This window comes from Tyto alba, unplaced genomic scaffold (assembly GCF_018691265.1).
Source record: "Tyto alba isolate M040663 unplaced genomic scaffold, T.alba_DEE_v4.0 Super-Scaffold_21, whole genome shotgun sequence".
Lineage (NCBI taxonomy): Eukaryota > Metazoa > Chordata > Aves > Strigiformes > Tytonidae > Tyto > Tyto alba.
Genome location: NW_024881295.1, coordinates 15,016,914 through 15,037,200, shown reverse-complemented (window position 1 = coordinate 15,037,200; position 20,287 = coordinate 15,016,914). Strand labels below are relative to the sequence as shown.

Here is a 20,287-nt window from a genome sequence, read left to right as displayed (position 1 = left end):
GACTGTCCTAGTCTAAGTGGGATGTTTAAAAATGGTTCTGAGGTCTACTACAAGTGCAAGAGGCTTTCCCTGTTCCCAGTGACCCAACAAATAGGTCAGATTTGCATCTGGAGCCAGAATCCTCATGACAGTAGGGGCAGATTTTTGAAAAATCTGTAGCTGTTATTTGAAGATGTAGAGTGTAATGTTTTAGAGGATTTGCTCTTATTTTATACTGCGTGGAAGCAGTTTTGTTTGTGAGCACTGCAATAACCTAACTATTCCAGGATGGATTGAAAAGAGTGTAGAACTTGTTCAACTAGAAAAAAAAAAATGTTTCTGTGACACAGTAGTAAATACACACCTGTATTACAAATATGTAGGGCTGCATTGGAACACAGTTTGTAGTTTCATAAACATCAGCTCTTACATCTGGCATCTGATTAAAATGTGTATTTTTTCAGAACAGGGATACAATCTCTGTTTAGTTAATGCTCTTCCAGAGGGAAGAATTCTGCTTCTGTAATTCCTTACTAGTAGAAATGTCTTTTCCAGGAAGAGTAAATATGACTTCCTTCTCACCAGCATTTTTGAAGTACTGTAGGCATTCACACTGCCTTATATGCCCTCTTTCCCTTGAGGTCAGAGTAAAAGAAACAGAGATGGCGTGCCTGCTACACCCTCATCTCCTTTGCAGATCTCTATGTAATCACAGAAATGGAATCCATGTTTTTCACCCTTTTCAATAAATACTATTGGCCTTTCCTTGCTCCAGACCAGAATTCCAGTATATTTTATACACTAAATGGTGGGGGTTTTGCATGTGCTTTAGAACAAGGGGCTCGGTCTGCAGAAGGTGCATGTGAAGAAACAGGAACTTCTGAGGGTACTGCAAACCTGTTTCTGAGTGTGCAAAATACCCTGAGTTTGTATGTTCTTGCATGGGAATCACTCACCTATCTATAAAGCAGAGTTACCTTTTCACAAAAAATTTATCTCCTTGAAACTGTGAAGAGAGTTTGGGGAAGGAAAAAAATGCAGTTATTGACTGAAGGATTTGAGCAGAATGTAAATGAGTATCAGTGCCCCAAGCAAAGTGCAGTCGCTGGTTTCTTGCAAGCTCTGAGAAGAAGCTGTCAAGGTTCAAGGATGATGCCTCCTTGGACACCCAGCATCCTCCATGGCTTCGTGCAGAGAGCATTGCCTCCGTGATCGCTTCAAGGTAAGAGTGCCACCTGCTGATCCCACGCACTCCTTCCCACAGAAGGGCGAGCTTGCAGTAGAGATTTCCCTTCTGAGTACTAATCCATCCACACCCACCCTCGTAATTTATGAGGTTTAACAAGATCAGAGCCTGGGGTGGAATGACTGCAGGACTGCGCAGTAAGCTGTTTCAGTTTACTCACATATGCAGGCTCAAAGGGGTATGAGAGCCAAGCATGTGAAATCATGGTAACTGATGATGCCTCCATTTAAATCACTTTGTTTGCATTTCTGTTTCCTGCCTCACTCACTGGATTAGGTGGAAGAACATTGAGGAGAGTCTGTTAGGTTGGATTTATCTCCAGCGCTGTTTTTAATCCCTTTGCTAAACACGAGATGGTCTTACCTTGACTGCAGTTGAGCTTGCAGTTACCTCCTACCTCCCCGGATTTGTTTCTGTTTGGCAATCACACTCCAGTCTTTTGAGCTATCTGATCCAGCTTGACCTTTCACAAGTTAGACTGGATGCAAGTGCCTGCAAAATGCTTAGGCAATGATTTACGATCAAAAGGGAGGACTGTTTCCTGGACTATTGTTTTATATTTGGGTCCTCTCCTCTCATCATCTCTGGGCAGGCTGGAATGTGACTTTCCTACAAGCAAATACTTGTGAAGGCACCTCCGCAGTGCTCAGGCTGCTCCGTGCTCAGACAAGCTTGCTGAACAGAGGCGCTTCTTGTGAAAGCTGAATGGGAAACAAGCGCTTGTTGGTCAAGTTGAGCAGCTGAGAAATATGCAGGAATTTTTGTAACTGGGAGCCCAGACATAGCAAAGAGGATCTATTAGAGAGAATACAGTAAAAAAAAAAAAAAAAAAAAAAAACATACGATCACAGAGCAGAGGGGGGCGAAGGGGAGGGGAGGAGGATACAAGATAGATAATGAGTTTGACAATAGGCAACTAGAGAGTGTCATTACGGGAGCTACAGGACCAACCAAATGGTTAACCTGTGGGGTGGAAAGACCATCCAATGAGTCTTGCATGCCTGAAAGGATAATGGCATTTTTATTATCTCATTCCACGCCCTGATCATCCGTCCATTTGCTCCCTGGAGCTGGCAGCAGTTTGCACTGATTCATACACTGCAGACATGATCAGCAGATCATACTGCAGGCAGAACTTGTCAAGCCTTTCCAAGTGAGTTGCCGATTTATTATGATATCTGTATGGAATTAGCCTTTTGGTGTTGTGTAGGAAGTGCTGGATGGTGGTGATGGGAAGGGGGAACAGAATGGTGTAACAAGTGGGGAAGCTGGTTGAACTGGGGAATAAGCATTGGATGCAGACTGGGTTATTTTGCTCCTCTTTCTACTGTATTGTGCTCTGTTGTCTAAAGGAAAAAGTCCTTCTGTCTATGCATTTCTCTTACCTGAATTGCAGAATTTAAATTGCTTTGTTCAGTGGCAGAATCTGTTGGAAGGACTGATTGCTAATCAGAGTTTTGTTAACAGGAAGTTTGCAGAAGTTTCAGTTTGTGTGAAAGATTTCACATAACTCACATTGCTTAATTCACTGAGCAAATAAAGTCCTCATGGCACATTCATCCTTGAATGTGAGAGGGTAGCAAGAGAAGAAAATCAATTAGCCTGTGTAATATCACCAAAGAAATTATCTGCTTTATTTGCATCCTGTGTTGTTGCTCTATTTGCCTACTTTATATGTTGAGGGGTGGGAAATAGGACACTACTATATTTCTAAAATACTGTGATTTATATCAGGGTTTTGTTAAAAATTTGGGCGAGGTTTTGAAAAACTAGTGGGATTTTGGGGTGCTTGTTTTTGGAGTTTCCAGCATGAAATCCTGTGTTCTTGGAGGGAAAGGGAGCTCAGGGATTTCTGAAACTCAGCCCCTCCAAGAAGTCCCTTCCAGGAATCTGAAATACTTCATTATGATTTCAGAAATTGAGCAACAAATAATAATTTAACTAAGAGCGTGTCAAATGGGTTTGTTTTGTGTTGGTCTGTGGTGGAATGCAGCCACAAGCCACTGTAGCCAGCCCTCCCGCACTGTTGTACGGGAATGGGGAGCAGTCGTGGCGGAGCACCAATTTCTCTGCAACCGGTCAGAGGGGAAAGGGCAAAGCAGGTGAGATTTGAGCACTTTAGTGCTGATATAACTGGTGGAAACCTTGAGTCTTGATGCCTACTGCGGGGAGCTGGCCCTGAGTGCAGTTGTTTTCATTGGGGTCGGTTTAACGAGATGTCAGGGTCTGGCTGTTTTGCTTAAAAACCAATAAATCATTGGCTATCCTTGCTCAGTGAGACTCTCCTCCACCCTTTGGGCGAGAGAGGGAACCAGCAGTGTACTAACTTTATTCCTGGTATACCTCTGAAGTGTTGGGGAAGTGCTGGGAGGAATGCCTAGCTTGCGTACACTGTGGCACCTGCAATTATGTTATGTGAAGTGAGTTCAGTGAAGTCAGTGAAATTATATCTGAGTGAAAAAGATTTGATCCTTTTCTCTTGAAGCATGATTAGCTACTATACTGTTGGTTTCCTGTATCTTGGAAGATTTGTGTCCTGTAGCAACTTCTAAACAAGAGCAGACACACCTTGAAAACCAGATTTGGGATTTCTTTTGTCAAGACTCACAGTAGCATATTTGGGGAAGAAAAGCAAAGCTGTTTTTGGCGAGGACTCTTAAGAGAAATCAAATGTATGGCCAAAATTTGAAAACCAATTTATTCCCTTTTAACAAACATCTCTGTGACCTCAGGCCAAAAGCGGGCAAGACACCTTTAGCATTACCCACAGAAGCTTCTTCAAAGCATTGTTCAGTGAAATACATGATGAAATACTGCCCTTCCCAGGCTGAGGCATAACGTAATCATTCCAAATGCTCATGTCTTCTCAGGAGATTGCAATGGAAAAGAAAATGAGTATTAAAATCCTTATAAGTTAACTCTCTGGAGACTTTCCAGGGAAAAGGAGGAGGCAGTTATTGCACTGTTTTGAATGAGGCAAAATGTGATTTTTAACTTCTTGCAAATGTCCTCTAATGGCCCTTTATATGTTAATTTCAGCTGCATCGTTTAAAGATACTCTATGTTCTCAGTGTACTTGTAGTATTTGTAGAAAATGTTGTAATTGCTAAATAGCTGAATATAATCCTGTTAGCATTTTGATACACTAGAAATTAAAAGCAGAAGCTCTCATCGTAGCCAAGAAATCATTCTGGTTGGCCTGAAAATATAAAGACTGCTTAATAAATGTATAGGGATTGAATTGGCTCACTTCGCTGGACACTAAAGTGTTTACTGTGCAAGTTCCTAGGGAAAGCAGAAGTTGTCTTTGCCAATAGGTAGAATGTTTTCTTCCAGCAAATTATAACTTTTGTTCAGACTTCACAGATCGTTTGTGGGCAGTTTGGTTGTTGGAAGTTTACTCTTTCACAGCATTTTCTTCATATTGTAGATTATCTTTTCTGTTTCTTGGCTGAATGTTCAAGGCAGATAATCAGCTAGTTTTGTTAGGAGAAGAGAAGGGTTGAAGACAACACTTCACCACAGACAGCAGCAGTGTTGGGGCACTATGTTATCTGGTTAATTCTGCTTCAAAAATGCTGTTAATTTTCACTTGAAGCCATCTATTTCCTTCTTTTTGGTCTTCTTTGTTGGCCATGCTTTTCATTACTGTTCCCCAGTGGGCAGTGGCCTGAATCCTTAATTTGTAAAAGCCTTTTTATATTACTGAGGTAAAATAATATGCACATAATGTAACTAAAGACCAGATGGACAAAGGTGTTAGCCTGTAGTGAGCCTGTTTGTCTCCATTTAGAGAGCAAAAAATTCCAGTCAATTACTGAAAGTGGCTCTTCCCCAACAGTGACTAGTGTACCATGGGCCAAGAAACAGGCACTTTTCTTACGATGTCTTGTCCATTTGTGAGCTGCCATGTTTGTATCCAAGCTGCACTTCAGTGCCTGATGTCTAGGAATAAAGTCCAAAACACTTGGGATGTGAAGTGAGTGTTTTTGAGGCAAATATGTTTATCTGTAGGTGGACTCACATATTTATGTTGAACACTGTGGTAACAATGCTCCATGTATGTGAAGCATTCTTGCCTGAATGAAATACATGTGCTTTGGTGTCTGGTTTACACATCAGCAGGGACAGTGGCCACTGAAGACTGAATGTTCAGCTCAAGATTTTGTTGCTAGATTTAGGAACTTTTCCCATAGTGAGTCAGATGAAATTTACTGGAAGAGCTGACATTTTTCAGTGAGATTATCCTTGGTAGAAGAATCGTTATGACAGAGAAAGGATTGGTCTATAAGGAAACATCTCTGAGATTTCACATCCTTCTTTCCTCAGTGAAAGTTGCGTTTCTTTTTCCATCATAAGCAAGGCATTGGGTGTTGGGAACACAAAGCTGAATGAATCTGTGTGGAGTTTTGGGCATCCACCCGAGTTTAAAGCCATGACTCTGTAAGAACCAAATTTCTAAGATTTTGACAGAGAACAAGTGACTCCAGAGAGTTTCATGAAAAACCTGAGTTGAACTCTCCACCCTGTCCAAGCCTGGGTTAAAGCCAGGGCAGTGGTAAGAGATATCAGGCTCAAAATGGTACTGCTCTCAGTGAATCCAAATGCTTGAAATGAACTGTGAGAATTGTTTCTGCGCTCATCTCAGGTTTCTGAGATTAGCTTTGTCTAAATAAAAACAAGAGGAAATACTTTTTAAAATTAAAATGACTTTTTTGTCATTTTCTAAATAAGAAATTACTGAGCTGCATCTTTGCAATATTTTTTGAAGTAAAACATTCTGATGTTTTTTTGAATCTTTTGATTCAAATTGACCTACATTTTACAGAAAAAAAGTTAAAAGAAAAAAACTTAGTTGAAGGATTTGCCTTCTTGTTTCAGGCTGAATTAAAATAAAGCAGCTCTGAGCATTTTCCGTATCACTTCACTCTGTCAAGGGTTTTTTCTTCTGCTTCAGCAAAACTAGAAAATTCATTGTTAGTGCAGATCTTAAATCCAGATAGCTCCTTCACAGCCACACTGTTGGCATAGGTGTTCAACCAGCGTAGGATAGGGGTGGCAGAAATTCATCCTGCTTCTTCATACCCCTGCCTTTCCCTTTCCTGCCAAACCTGCAGTCCCAGGCCTCCCCATCCCCCTTGTTCCCAATTCAAAGTAAAACAAGAAGGTTCAAAAGAACCAGAAAAATTCTCTGGTGATTATTTTAGGCCCCCTGTGTTCTTCTGTCTATATATATGCATATATGTCCATGTAATGCAGATGCAGTAAACTAGATAATCCAAAACTATACATTTAGAAATCCAACCAAGAAAATTACTTCCATCAATTGTTGAAATAATTGAAACATGGAGACGCGACTGTAACTTTTCGCTACTTTTGCATTTCATTTTGTTAAACATTGAAAACCCTTTGCTTTGCACTATTTTCATGTACTGACATTTGATTTATGTTTTGAGCCAACTAAGCACTTAAGGTTAGCAAAAAAGTCTCGTTGATTCAGTAAGGCCGCTTACATGTATAACTAGCCGCAGGGCCAAGTTTATAATTATATATCTTTATAATGTTAGCCTTCATATGTTTATACATTCCAATTTTAATTCTCCATTTCACGAAATCTATGATCAAATTTTGGAGCCCGAACGAAGCTGATGTCGTCCCTTTTAATTTAAGACTCAGCCCTTTTATTCTCCTCCTGTGTTTTATTTTTATTAGTTAGTTTCTTTTTGTGCTGATGTGCAGCACATATTGTTAAAGCCACTTATTAGAGCCAGAATTTTACAGCATGGAGACTGTCCTAATAAGGGAAAAAACCCTAGCCCTTTATTGGTGAGGTAAGAGAAATCAGGCAGTGGATAATTTTTTTGCTGATTGAGAAGGATAAGGTGCGGTTTGGCAGGTATTGTGCTGGTTTGGCATTTGCTGACATGGTTCCTCTTTTCTGCAGTTCAAATCCTTTGCAAAGTAGACAGTCAGGGAGGGCTTCCCCCACACCCCCCTTTGCCTTTCCCTCCTTTCTTCCTTCTCTTTTTCACAAGTGTTCAGCATTGCCATGAAATCTCCCTCTGACACACAAACTGGATGTGGTAATGAGAAGTTTTTGCAAGTCTAACAGTGCCATATTGTAATCAACTTTGTAGGGAACAGCGGGCACGTTGGAACACAGTTTTCCATGTGGGTTGTTCTACATCTAAAGCATTTAAACAGTTTGTGAAGCTGTCAGAAAAATCACACTTTAGTCCAAGGTATTACGATCCAATTTCTCTCTTCTCAAAAATCCATCATTGAAGGAAAGTACTAACTACAAGGTTTAGTTGATGCTTTAAATTGCTCAGCTGTTTTTCTTTCAAATTGCTTTGAAGGCTCGTATTGAATTCCAGAGATGAGTAACGCATGCCAGGCTTAAATACAGGGTTCAGATCTGAAGTCAGTATAGTTCCTCGGGTTTTAAACTGAGTTACGATGAGCAAAGTTTCAAGGGAAGGCAGAAGCTGGTATTTAAATTCTTTCCTTCCTCAGTCTTTGTCTCTTGGTAACTGAATTATCAAGCCAAGTATCGGCTCTGCTTAATTTAATTCTGTGATGTACTGGAAGACCAAAAGTGACGTAAAGTGCCTGCCCCCTTCCCACCCAGTGCTCTGGTGCGGTTCTTTGACTGTAGCGGGAATAACAGTTAACCTAGTCACTAAAAGCCCACTTCTCTCCGTCACTCATTGATTTTCTTCTGAGTATTGTGAGTTTAATTGTGTCACTTGTGAAGCAATTTTTTCCTCTTTTTTTACTCCCATCATAGTAATTCTAGAGTACATATCCTGTTATTGTTAAGGTTAGCTTACTGTAGGCAAAGGATGTGAAAGATAAACTCGGATGATAATAAAGCAGAAAAGAAAAATAAACGGCATTAGTAGCAGAGATTGGATGTACAAGTTCACATTAAACAGAACATACAGATGCACCATTACAATCAGGCTACTCCCAAAATCTTGCTGCACAACCTCTTTTTTGGGGTTTGGTAGGGTTTTTTTTTGGTGCCTATTCGTATTCAGACCCTTCTTCCTCAAAGTCAGAATCTCTCTTGAAGATCAAGTCCCTGATCTCTATGTAAATCAATATAACTTTGTTGCTTCTTCTTTAATTTCCATCCGCCACTTTTTCATATACCTTGACTAAGCAACAGTGAGAAATATTCAGATTCTTATGAATAAGAGTAACTCCAGCAGAAACTGCCGTGGCCACCGGGGAGGATTAACTCTGTGCAAGCAGTTTTATTCTGATCTCTGAATCTTTTTCAGATCACTTTCAATCTGCTTTATACCTCTGCTTAGGAAGATCTGATCCTACTGTGGGTCCTCTTGGTAAAGGTTGCTGTATTACAGAACAAAAAAAAGATGATTCTTGTTCCAGACAGCTTAAAACCTTATTCAGAAAGTATCTTCTAACTGGCATGCTATGCATTTAAAAATTTTGAGAAAGCAGCCACTGTGGAACCAGTCCATGTGCACTTGTTTTCCTTCCCCCAGTACTGTTAAGAAATGTGGAAGCCTGTCCTAGAGGTGTGTCTTTGAGACCAATGCACTTGTCACTACAGGATGTGAGATTCTGGCTTCTGTTCAGTTTGTCGTAGCTAAATTGCCTGCAGATTTTTTAACCATAAAAATATATTACATGTTTCTGAACAGGAGATTTTTGGCTTGCCAAATTCCATCTGCAACACATTCAACCCTGGAGTTGCTTCAGTGTAATTACAGAATTACCTTCTAGCATTACAACTGTTGTTTTCCTGGCATGATCCATACTACAGGTTTTTGTTGTTTGCTTATTCGTGCTGTTTTTTGTTTGGTTGGTTGGTTTTAGTGGGTTTTGGTTTTAGTGGCTTTTGTAACTTAGCAGTAGGATAATAGGATGGGTGAGCCTTCACAAGGCTCAATACACTGTAGGTTTCGGCATCCCCAAATTATGTGGACCATCATCACACACTGACATAGCTATGGTGGAACCTTTACAGTCTCTGTTCATTTTCAGGTTGTTCCTGGCTTTCCACCTCCCATGAACTACAGTGGCATCTTCTTTGCCATGTGCTTCCTTTCCTTCTTTCTTTTGTTCTTCCCTTTCAGCTCTTTCTACTGTGTTACACAATATTTTGTAAAGCCCGAATGAAATGTGTTTCAACCATATCGTGTTGTCTTGTATACTAATTTCTACAGAAGTAGCCTCCCATTTTAAAACTAGTGTTGAATGCTAGCCTTGTCTGTTTTGTGTAACACCCATCTTTCATCTGTGAAGCAGGAGATTTTTAGCGTTGTGCTTCTTCCGCAGAAGGGAAATCACTGGCATGGATTCTGGGTGTGTGTGGTGGTGGTGGTGTGCATCTTGGCCTTAGTCATCTGCCTCCTTCTGGAACAGGAGTGGTCAGACATAACGTGTCAGCAGTTTTCTTTCTCAAGATTTTAAAAAGCCTCAAAGCCTAATTAGCAGAGATCACATCTGCTTCCAAAGCTGGCTAGACTTTTACTTTAGTTAGAAAGATTAAGGCTGAGGACTAATTTTCTTATAGTTCCTCTGTTACATTTGCCATAAAGGCTGTAGAAAAGCAGTTTTTAAGTTCTGTGCAAATGCAGCTTTTCCTCAAGACTTAACAAAATGCTAAAAAGCTCTCTTAACACTGTAGCAATGTAGCAATTTTGAGCAAACTTTGGGCAAGGGTCCAGAAAAAGTGTTTCTATATGCTTTTCTATATGCTTATAGCTATGCACCAACACTGACAGTTACTCTGTCTCATACTCCTCTTGACCTGGCAGAAGCACCTATAAGTATGTCCAAGATCACCTCATTGGTGGAGGATTGCTAGTGTCTGAGTTAAGTTTTATGCCTGTGTTTGCATTAGACAAATTGGTGTTGTAATATATTATTGATGTAGGTAACACCCATTGTGCTAGCCTCTAGGTCCCCCAAATGGATGATTTTTTTTTACTAAACATTCCTGTGTGTTGGTCAGATGGGAACTGAAGCACAAGGGAGTTAGAGCATTTCATGCAGGAACCTGTACAAGGTAGGGGCCAAACAAAGCCTTCTAAATCCCGTATTTAGCATCTTAACTACCAGCATGTTAGTTTGAGTTAAAAGCAGGCTTAACTTATTTTTCCAGTTTGGAGGGCTGATGATCCCCAGACCCTTTTGTTGCCTCATAACTGCTAAAGTTTATCTTCTTCAGGCAGATGATTACCATATTTTTATTTACTCAGTAACCTCAGTCAATTGAGTTGTGGTAACAGGTTGGGCCACACGTTTTGTGAGCAGGATTTCAAATTATTTTATGTGTGTCCTAATTCTTTTTTGTGCCAAATATTCTGCAATTTGCATTGCCAAATCCTTGCTTGCCAAATGTTATATTTTCAAAAAAGTATATTAAATGTAGACTTGCTATCCAGTGCTTGTTTTTTGGCCATTTCCAATGCCTTTCAGGATGCATAACTTAAATTCAGTGAGAAGTTTCATAAAAGGGTAAATTGAATTGCATCTCCCTTGCAATGGGCTTGGTGTGCATATATGAATAGTTATTATGAATTGCTGGGAAAAGGATACTTGTATGAACTGTGGCATGTTTGGATCAAATCTAAGGTCTGTTCACTGGTGGTGTTATTTCTAAGGATCCATCCGCTGTGCACATGCCCTATTATAGGAGTCTCAGTGGCTTCCTAAAACACTTCTGTCTTGCAGTGCAGGTGAGACAGGAAATGTTTTGACTTTGAATCAAGATGAAGTCCTGAAAGATCCAGTGTTGGAAGGTTTAGCTGACATTCAGTTCACTCCCATCTAACCTGTGGGACTGAAGAGGGTGCAGCGAGAGCCACGGTGTGCAGAAACCTTCCCCTGTGATGCCTTCTACAGTTTCTGAAGGACTACAATCTTTCTGGTGTACAGCTGGTGTTTTCTCACTCAGTCACCTTCTGGGAGTCCTACCTAACAAAGTTGGCTTTCTGCACCTGTTGGAGCTTGAGAAGCACAAGGGTTTGGCAGCAAGCTAACTCCCTGTTTCCCAATGGTGAGGACCCTGTACCCCATTTTCCATACTTTCAGGCACTTAAGCATATCTCAGTTCATAGCCCAGTGCTTCAGAAAGGTGCCAGGCTGTGTTGAAGCATGCGGACCCCTGCTCGAAGCCTGAGGTACTTTTGCAGTGACAGGGCCACAAGATCCCCTGGGCTAAGCTAGCTTTTCAGCCTTCCTTTCCCATTTCCCAGCAGGCACAACTCTTTAAAATGTAAACTACTGATTTGGAAATACCTAGCAACAGAAGGCACAATGCGGAGGAGAGGCAGGCTATCACTTGCTCAGAGAGAGCTCAGGGGAGGATGTCTCTTTGTTCAGTATGCCAGCAAAAAAACGGCCCAGGATAATCAATTCCGCCAGTGGCTTTCACACGCTTCCAGTCACAGCGATGGAAGTCAGCACGGTGCAGCTGTTAGAGATGGGCCTGGGAGGAAGGAGTCCATGTACCCGCAACAACCCTTTTTGTTAGTTGCTAGAAAAGCTCCTGGTATCTTCAACAGGTTTTGGAGCAGGTGTGTAGTGCAGCCAAAGCAAGAATCTTACCTGCTGGGTGGTTTAGGAAAAGTAGTAAATTCTTCTATGTTTTTGTTTTTCCATTCCATTAACTGGTATTATAGTAGTAATAATACCCACCATGCGGAAGTAAGAAGGAATTACAAGGATTAATTAATATTTGTAAAGCACTCTGAGATTTGATGGAAAGAAGTTAACAAGTGCCAAGTACTAATATAACAACAAGGAGAAAATAGCTATCAGTCTGTATTCACTCCTGAAATGTAATGGATTATACCAGAAGCCTTGGCTTAAACATTTGTGTGTTCATTTAATCATGAATTTTTCAGTTACCTTTTCTTTAAAAATTTCAGTTGAATCCGTAAAAAGGCTTTGCTTCTTGGTGATAGAAACTTATCATTGCTTGTCTCCTCTCACACTTGGAATTAGATTCTCTTTTGCCTGCACTTGCAGTCTGTTCCCATGAGCCGTACCACTTTCTTACCATGGCAGACTTTCGCTATCCACCCCACCTTGTTGCCCATCTCCTTTCGCTTTCCTTCTACTGTTGGTCATACTCCTCTCTTCTACAGTCCCAACTGTTTTGCTATTTCACCTTTTCTGCCCTGGACTCACCTGCCATTTCTTTTAGCAGTATGATGAAACGCAGATAAAAGAAAGCGTATGTTGTGTGGCATCAAACGGGTGCTTTGTGGGCCAGTGCTTTGGTTGTGTGCAGAGGCAAGGCCAATCACAACACAAGGTAATACCATGCTCTCCAACAAGGGTACACTCATCACTATCTGGAAGCAACTGAAAGCTCATGGATCATAGCCCAGGTTAGTGCTGCTCACCCTCTCCTGCAACCCAGGATCCTGCCAGTGCAGGAGGGGTGTGAATGTATTTTGCCTGTTGGACAGGCTGGAGCTGGGACAAGGACTGAAAGCTTGAGGCAGGGGTTTGTATCTGATGAACTTGAAGCACAGAAGGGGCATTGGGGAAGGCTGACCAGTTAGGGCAGAGAATGGCTGTTTGACAGTGGAAGATTTGCCAAAAACTCAACAGAACCTGATCAATAACTTGCTGTGAATGTACAACTAGCACTACCACTCAGCTCCTTGTGTCAATGCAGAGCTCATCTGTGTGGGGATGCTACAGTATAAAGCATTTTGCATCAGCTATTACAGACTGGTTCCCTATATGGAACTGCTATTCCAGAACGAAATAAAAACAAACACACACAAACAAACAAAACCCAGAGATGCACCATAATAATCTCTGTGATTTGGAAACATATTGTACATTGCAGAAGAGTCCCTTACACTGGCACAGTATCTCCATGGGGCAGTTTCTCTGTATTAGGAGTCTTATGCCTCTAATAGCTGCGTATGTCCCATTGGAAGTCCACAGTCCATGGGGACTTCTAGGGCAAGTAAATTGTTATTTTCTTCCATTTCCTAGTTTTTATCTGGGTATTTTCTGTGAATAGCTTATAATTTGCAGATAATTTGTTAGTGAATCTTTGAAATGGGAGAGGTTTTTTTGGACGCTAGATTTATGTGAAAATGTTTTTTTTTTTTACCCTTTTTAAAGAACAGTGGCTTTTAGATTTGTATTTTCAGTGTGATTGATCAGCTTTCATGAACTCAGTTTTTCACAGGCTTTCTCCAATAGTTTGCACTGACTTGTAGTTTCTTATGAGTAACTTCACCTGGAATAAGGATCACATTGGAGCAATGTAAGGGGAACAGGCACATCTAAGGGAAAACTAATTGAAAAGGTGAAACCAGGGTATTTTATTGTGTTTATGTGGGCATAGTTGCAATGCCTGTGTTTCAAACTTCCAGCTGTTTAAATTGCAGTGCTGTTATACGATGTCTGCAAATCATTGTAACATTAGTCTGCTGTTCAAAGTGCTATATGTGACCTTGCATATCTGTACAGGCCTGTTTTATGGAAAGGTTTTTACCCTTCATGAAGGTGAAAGACACATTGGGATTAGTTTTTGGAGAGATGCATGGAGTGTATCTGCCCCTAATCCTGTTAGCAAATGACAGGATCTGCACTCGTAATTTCTCTGCTGTCTCACTGAAAATATCTCCTAATCACCTTGGCTGTTGACAGTAGGCTTTTTAAACACCTGAGAGAGAGACAGATGCTCGTCCATGTTAAAAGTGAACAACCATGAATTTCCCTTGAAACCAAATCTGCACCTGCACAGCATCCGTGAGTTGTGTGCATGGGGAATCGGTACCAGAGAACTTTGAGACATCTGATTTTCATTATTTTTTTTTCCGATTCACCATATGTTGTAGCACTGAATGTATTTGTAATGCCATATCCCCCTAAAGTGGTTTATTTCAGTTAGCATAAGGCTTCACAGTCCACTGTCTTGGTGCATGTTCTGCTCTTACATTTCAGCTGCTTTCCTGTTTGCAGCATTTATTTCAATATTTAGTCTGCTGTGGTATGTTAAGGCTGTGTCCTTCTCTTGCATATTTTGTGTCGGAAAGAGTGGATGAAAAAAAGATTATTCTATGATTATCTGAATGATTATCTGGTAAAATTATTTTTCCAGGCTCTATGTGTGCAAATACTTGCCTTGTACTTTGTTCATGCAGCATAGTCTTTGCTGTATTTCTGAAAGCTCCAGCAGACATCTTCAGGGACCTGTCTGGCTCTGAGCAATAGTCATTTAATTACAGTCTCTAATCCCTGGGAAATACTGAGGAGTTTTGATGCTTCACAGAGCCCAAGCTAATGCTAACACCCATACTTTTGATGAATTGAGCAATAAAAATAGCAGGTTCTGACAGCGTGTAGGCATTTCAGATCACATACCATTTCAGGCAAGGTTGAAGGAGTTACTGTAGTGATGTGTAGTCTGGGTAATCATGACCCGCTATCTTGCAGTTTCCATTCTGTCAGTCATGGTGGGTTTACGCTTTCCAGCCCTGGACAGCCGTGTGAACCTGGCTTGATGCTGGATACCCAGCCATATACCCAGTTCTGGTGCTTTTGCTGTCCTTGCTGATCCCCAACGGATCTCTTTCCCTCTTCCTTGTCCTTCCCCATCAACCTCTCTCCATTCCCCATCTCGTGCCCTGCAGGGACGGAGGTTCCTCATTGCTGCAGTCTCTCCCTCCTCTCTCCCCCTCCCCAGCCCAGGGAGATGTCTTGTTCCAGGCCCCTTCCTACAGTCCCTGTTTGATCCCTGCTTCCACATTCCTCCTTCCTGCCCCACTGGTTCTTTGTCTCAGTCTTGTTCAAATCCATAATCAATTTCAATGTCAGTCCTAAATCAGAGACTGATGTTTCAGTTATGGAGCCATAGCTGTAGCTACATACTGCTCCACCCTAGACACGGCTCCATTTCAGTGACAGATGAAATAACTCATTTCAAGATGGGTCCAGCACTATTGGTGGATGCTGTCCCTGATACCAATCAACATGATGCTGTGAACTTTCTTCCTTACAGGATTCACCACTGTAGAGTCATGGCCCCTGGTTCCTCATTATACCCTGTAAAACCTGGCAGGCAAGTGGAGAAAAAACATGAGTGCAAAAGGGGATTCTGCTCATAGAGATTTGTCATCTTTGAAAACCAAAGACATGTTTCATCTCAAATTTCTCATCTTGTTTTGGCAGGGTGGGTGGTGAATAGATAAATGCTGGAAGTTGACTGTGAGTAGATTGGGCATGATGATGGAGGATTATACTGTGTGACCGAGATTGGCTTGGATGTTAATGAATCCAGTGATTCTCTGAGTTAACTTTTTTAGTGTTTGTCCTTATATCATATTCAGTAGAGCAAGTACAGGTTGAAACTAAAGCAGCTTTCCACGTGTGAAACCTGTCCTCATGGTCCTGCATTTTCTTTGAAAATACAGTGCTCTTAAAATGCATCAATATTAATCTTTGTGGAGGGAATGAAATGTCGGTGTTGGTTTGTTAAGAGTGCTACATTAAACAATCCTTCAAAGCAGGCAACCCAGGGTGAAAGTAGAGAAGCAGATGAAATTGAATGCTGGGTTTTCAGGTCAGCAATTCATACATAATTTATTATAGTTCAGTTTGCGCTTTCCTGAAATCATAACTTTGTTCTTGTTTGCTAATTTGGGGAGGATGCAGCATACTGTTTTGGAAGAAAAAAAATAACACCAGAAAAAAAAAAAAAAAAAGTTTAAACTCTTTTCTTCAGAAAACATTACCTGCCGCAGTTACAGGGTTAAACAGGACACTGAGCTGAGAAGAGTGAAAGCCAATTCTCCTTCTATCCAGTCTCCTTGCCTTTGTCTCTACAGAAAAACCTTGCTAAAGTATCCCTTGTTTCTACCACTGCTGTAGCTATGCTAGGGTGGAGGCAGTCTGTACTCTGAGCACCACATTCTGCAAGTCTGGTTTTAGCTCACCTAGCTGAGGTGGTGCTCACAGTAGCAAGGCTTGTCTGGAATGTCTTCTTTTGCCATTGCTGCCCTCAGAATTGAACTGTTAGGAAGAAGCACTAGGATGCTGTGAAGATCCTGGCATAAAAAATGCTGCAGTTGCTATTGCATCCTAATCCCAAATATAAGAAACCCAAAAGTGCAATTCCCCTGGAAGGTACTTGTATCAGTCTAAAAAATGAGCTGAATCTGTTGTATCTTATCTCCTCTTTATTAATTGGTTTACCCTTCTCAAAGTATATGCTCCAGGTACAGGACTTAGACAGACCCTTTTCTGATTAATCTGCAATTTTGAGTTGCATTTTGGGAGTTCAATCTGGAGAGATACCGATTTATTCAATAATACCATTCTCTTGCATTTAAAGGGGGGTGGTTACATCAGAAAACTTAGCAAAACCAGACCATTGCTATAGGTATAGGGAATGTGAACAATAGTAATCGGGAATCCTCTTGAAATTAATTGTAATTATTTTGCTTGAATAAAAAGAAAAACTCCACTTCCTAATGACAACATAATTTCCACTCCAGCCTCTGGTGGAAAAATCATATTGCATGTGACGTGAGTTTTTTATTTTTAAATAGAAAAATAACTGTTTCTTATAATAATTGCTGAGAAAATATTTAATTTTTATATGTATGCATATAAAATATATATAGAGAAAAATTACTGTTGAGCCATGAACAATGGTCCTGTGCTCCTGTTTGGGTTCCTCTCCATAAGGCTGGAGAGTTCATTGTGTGCTTTTGCTCCAGATTCCCTACAGGCTGGCTGATGGGGTGTCCATCCCTGACTATGCCTACCTCAGCATCACAGTTTAATGAAGTGACTACATAGGATGAGAAAATGGCCCAATAACAAAAGTCCTCCTCATGCCTTCCTTCCCTCCCTTGCCTTCATTTAAACATCTCTGATAAATATTGTAGATGATGACATGAATTTTGTATTAGTTAAAAGATGTTTGTAACACATTGGAGACATCAATTTGCCTAAAGGTGCCTGTGAGAAAATGTAGGTTGCACTCCTCAAATCTTTTGCATATTTTCTAGGAGGACCACAGTTCTCAATATGCAGAGGATCTTTTTTAAATTACAAGTGCATAATGTCTGTCTTAATTTTTAATTAATTCTGTCTTGAGTAAATGTCTTAATCATGTCAGATGGAGTTTTATTTGCAATGAAATATAAAAGAGGAGAAGTTAGATCTTAACTTTGTATGCATTCGGTAAGCTAGCAATTTGAGGTATAAAAGTGCCTTGAAAGCCATATTGAATACAGGGGCCTGAAACCACAAGAAAGAACATTTCTGATTTGGCTTTGCAGCAATGGTGCATTATATATTCTGGGGTGAATCCTGTAAATCTTTACTTATGCCTCAGCTGGGCAAAGTGCCCATTATTCTCAAGTCATATGCTTGAACTATTACTGGGTAAGGCTGTGGCATAAATTATTTTGGATTTTATATGCAATAAAGCACTAGCAACTGGAGGTGGTGGCAGCAAGCAGAAAGCAATTTGCTACGGAGTCTACAAATACCACACCAACCACAGTGGTATGCACAGTGATTGGGTTTTGGTCCCACTTTTTTAAGTTTGAAAAAGTAAGCTTGTTTTATACTGTTTTGCATGTTTGTCATCTGACAGGGAAACAGATTTCTGGGTGAATTCCACTAAGCTTCAAGGAAAGGAGTGAAAAAGTCATAGTTATCACCTAGAAGGCACTTGGCCAATTGTCGTTTTCTACCCAGTTACGTTTTTTCTTTTCATGTGAAACTTCTAAATTAAAACAGGTTAAATATACCACACTGTTCACTGACAGGTCAATGTCAAGTCTATTGTGGATGAAGTAAAACTGCAGAGCATTACAGACTTCACATATTGAGAGAATTACATGCTTTTCCCTGGGACATTTCCAACAAGTGCTTTTATCTAAATATAATGTATGTTGGAGGCAAATTTGACATTGTTTCAGTAGCTGAAGGTTTTTACCCTTCATGCTAGTGGCTCTGCGTGCAATTTATGCTGAGGTATTCAGAGGCGATTTACCAGAGTTATTTGGATGTGGTTGCAGAATCTGCCTGCATTTCATATTATGAAACAGATCATCAGTTTTCAACCATGAGGAAAGAAAAAAAAAAAAAATAGGTGCATGCATGAGTCATTCTGCCTTTGTGCAGAATGATGCAGTGATGTTGCAGACTGGATCTAACTATGTAGTCCAGGTTTTAGGGCTTGAACCTAAAACCAAAGCAACAGTGTTGCTATAAGCAGAAAACTGCAAGAAATGAGAAAAGGCATTGGAAATCCTGGGTGTCGACGCATCTGAAACTTATATTTGCAACAGAAACCGGTACTTTGGGAAGCCAGGATCTGTCCTAGAGGCTTCAGTGCCATCTTCAGAAAAAAAAAAAATTCCTGGCTACTTTTTGGCATGAATTACTTGATACCCAAGTATTTTTGTAGGCAGCATGGAGTCATTTTCCCTTGTGGTTATTAGCTTGCATGTCACTTTGTATACTTCATTCTTTGTTGTGGATTGCTTGCACCTTAGTTTTTTAGAATCAAACTGTTAAACGGATGAGTGTACCTACTCTTTCCTTACCTGTGAAAAAAACTAAGCATCAAAAACATCAAAAGGAAAGAAAGAAACAAGAAAGAAGAATGTACACAAGCTGGATCTCTCAGAAGACCTTTTCTTTCCCATACCTAACTGTTTTGTCATGCAAACAAAATAACAATCTCACAGCCAGATGATGAACCAGTGTAAATAATCTAAAGGTTTTCCACAGCTGAAACAAAAAATTAGATGTTAAAATGCACATTGTTTTATCTTTAGGTATTTTAGATCAAGGTTTAAAGTAGGAGAAAGGATTCTAAAAGTATGGTAGGAAATTAAGGATGCCAGATCTGACAGAAAGAATGTTCTTCTGCCAGCCCATTGAATAAATGGTTACCCAGCAGAAAAATAATAATCCTGTAGCTCTTTGGAGCTATGAAAAATAAGAAAGAGTATTAGAAACACAGTGTGAAAATTATGTAAATGAGAAGGCAATACATTGAAAGGTATTTTTTCCCAGAGAACTGTGTGGATATCTGGGTAATTTGCCCACTAAGGAGTATAGGCTGTGTAGCTCCAGGGAATGTGTGGGTGAAAGGAGTAAAGATATTTGTGAGACAGATATAAATTATGAGCAGAATGAGAAGGCATGTACCCTCTGTAAATGGAAGACTGTAGTGTGTAAATCCAGCAGGTGCCACTGTATAATCTAGTCTAACTTCCATACCTAAGAGATAATGGAATTTCACCAAATTATGTCTGTAATGAGCCCAAGAATTGATATTTTATTGTAGTATAACTTCCAAAAAGGCATCCATGTGGAGATGCAAGAGATGGATGTTCCATCATTTTTTATGTATATAATCACCCCTGCTGTTAAAAATATGTGCTTCATTTCCAGTTTTAAATTGTCTGTGTTTAATTTCCAGCCATTGGTTAATTTTATCAACTTGTCTCTGCTACGTTCAATGTGTAGAAAATGGTGCATGTCAAATTGAGAAATATGTGAAAAATATTGATGTTAATAACAGCATTCATACACAACATCGGACTGAGAACTGTGGTGGCATGTCTGAATGTCTTCAGTGTAATCCCCTGTTTTCACTCACTATATCTTTTTGAAACATGAGCGTTTTGGACTGAAATTCTGCTTGTTCCCTCATAGAAATGAATCTTCTTGAGCAGGTCTGAGCAGAATGCTGACACTCTCATTGAATTATGGAGGAACAATTAGAAGAGTGTTCCCCATAACTTCCCCCCACCATTCACCACATTTTTAGATATGACTTCAACAAAATACAGCTGACATTTGACACACAAATCTTGACAAAAGCATTATCCTCTGGAAGCATGTGCATTTGTTACATTTTTTGGAGGTGAAGATTGATCAGTTGTTTATATCCACATTTTGAAGCGCCCTTATCATAACACAAATTAAATGAACAATAAAAAAAATTAAACCATATGCAATCATAAATAAAACAGGACCAAATATCAACAGTGACACAAAGATCACTCCCTGGTG

At 40.2% G+C, this 20,287-nt stretch overlaps 1 protein-coding gene across 6 annotated transcripts in view; it reads left to right on the top strand.

Annotated features, from left to right (window-relative positions):
• The window catches only part of CALD1 (caldesmon 1), a 95,410-nt gene that overhangs the window by 39,449 nt on the left and 35,674 nt on the right, over positions 1 to 20,287 (top strand). Inside the window, exon 1 of one of the 6 annotated variants that reach the window (XM_042795452.1) lies at positions 2,104 to 2,378. The exons of the other annotated variants lie outside the window; for them this stretch is intronic. Coding sequence (XP_042651386.1) covers positions 2,332 to 2,378 — 47 coding nt within the window. The 5' untranslated portion in view covers positions 2,104 to 2,331. Of the gene's footprint in view, positions 1 to 2,103; positions 2,379 to 20,287 lie in introns of those variants that run through there. 6 annotated transcript variants of the gene reach the window in all.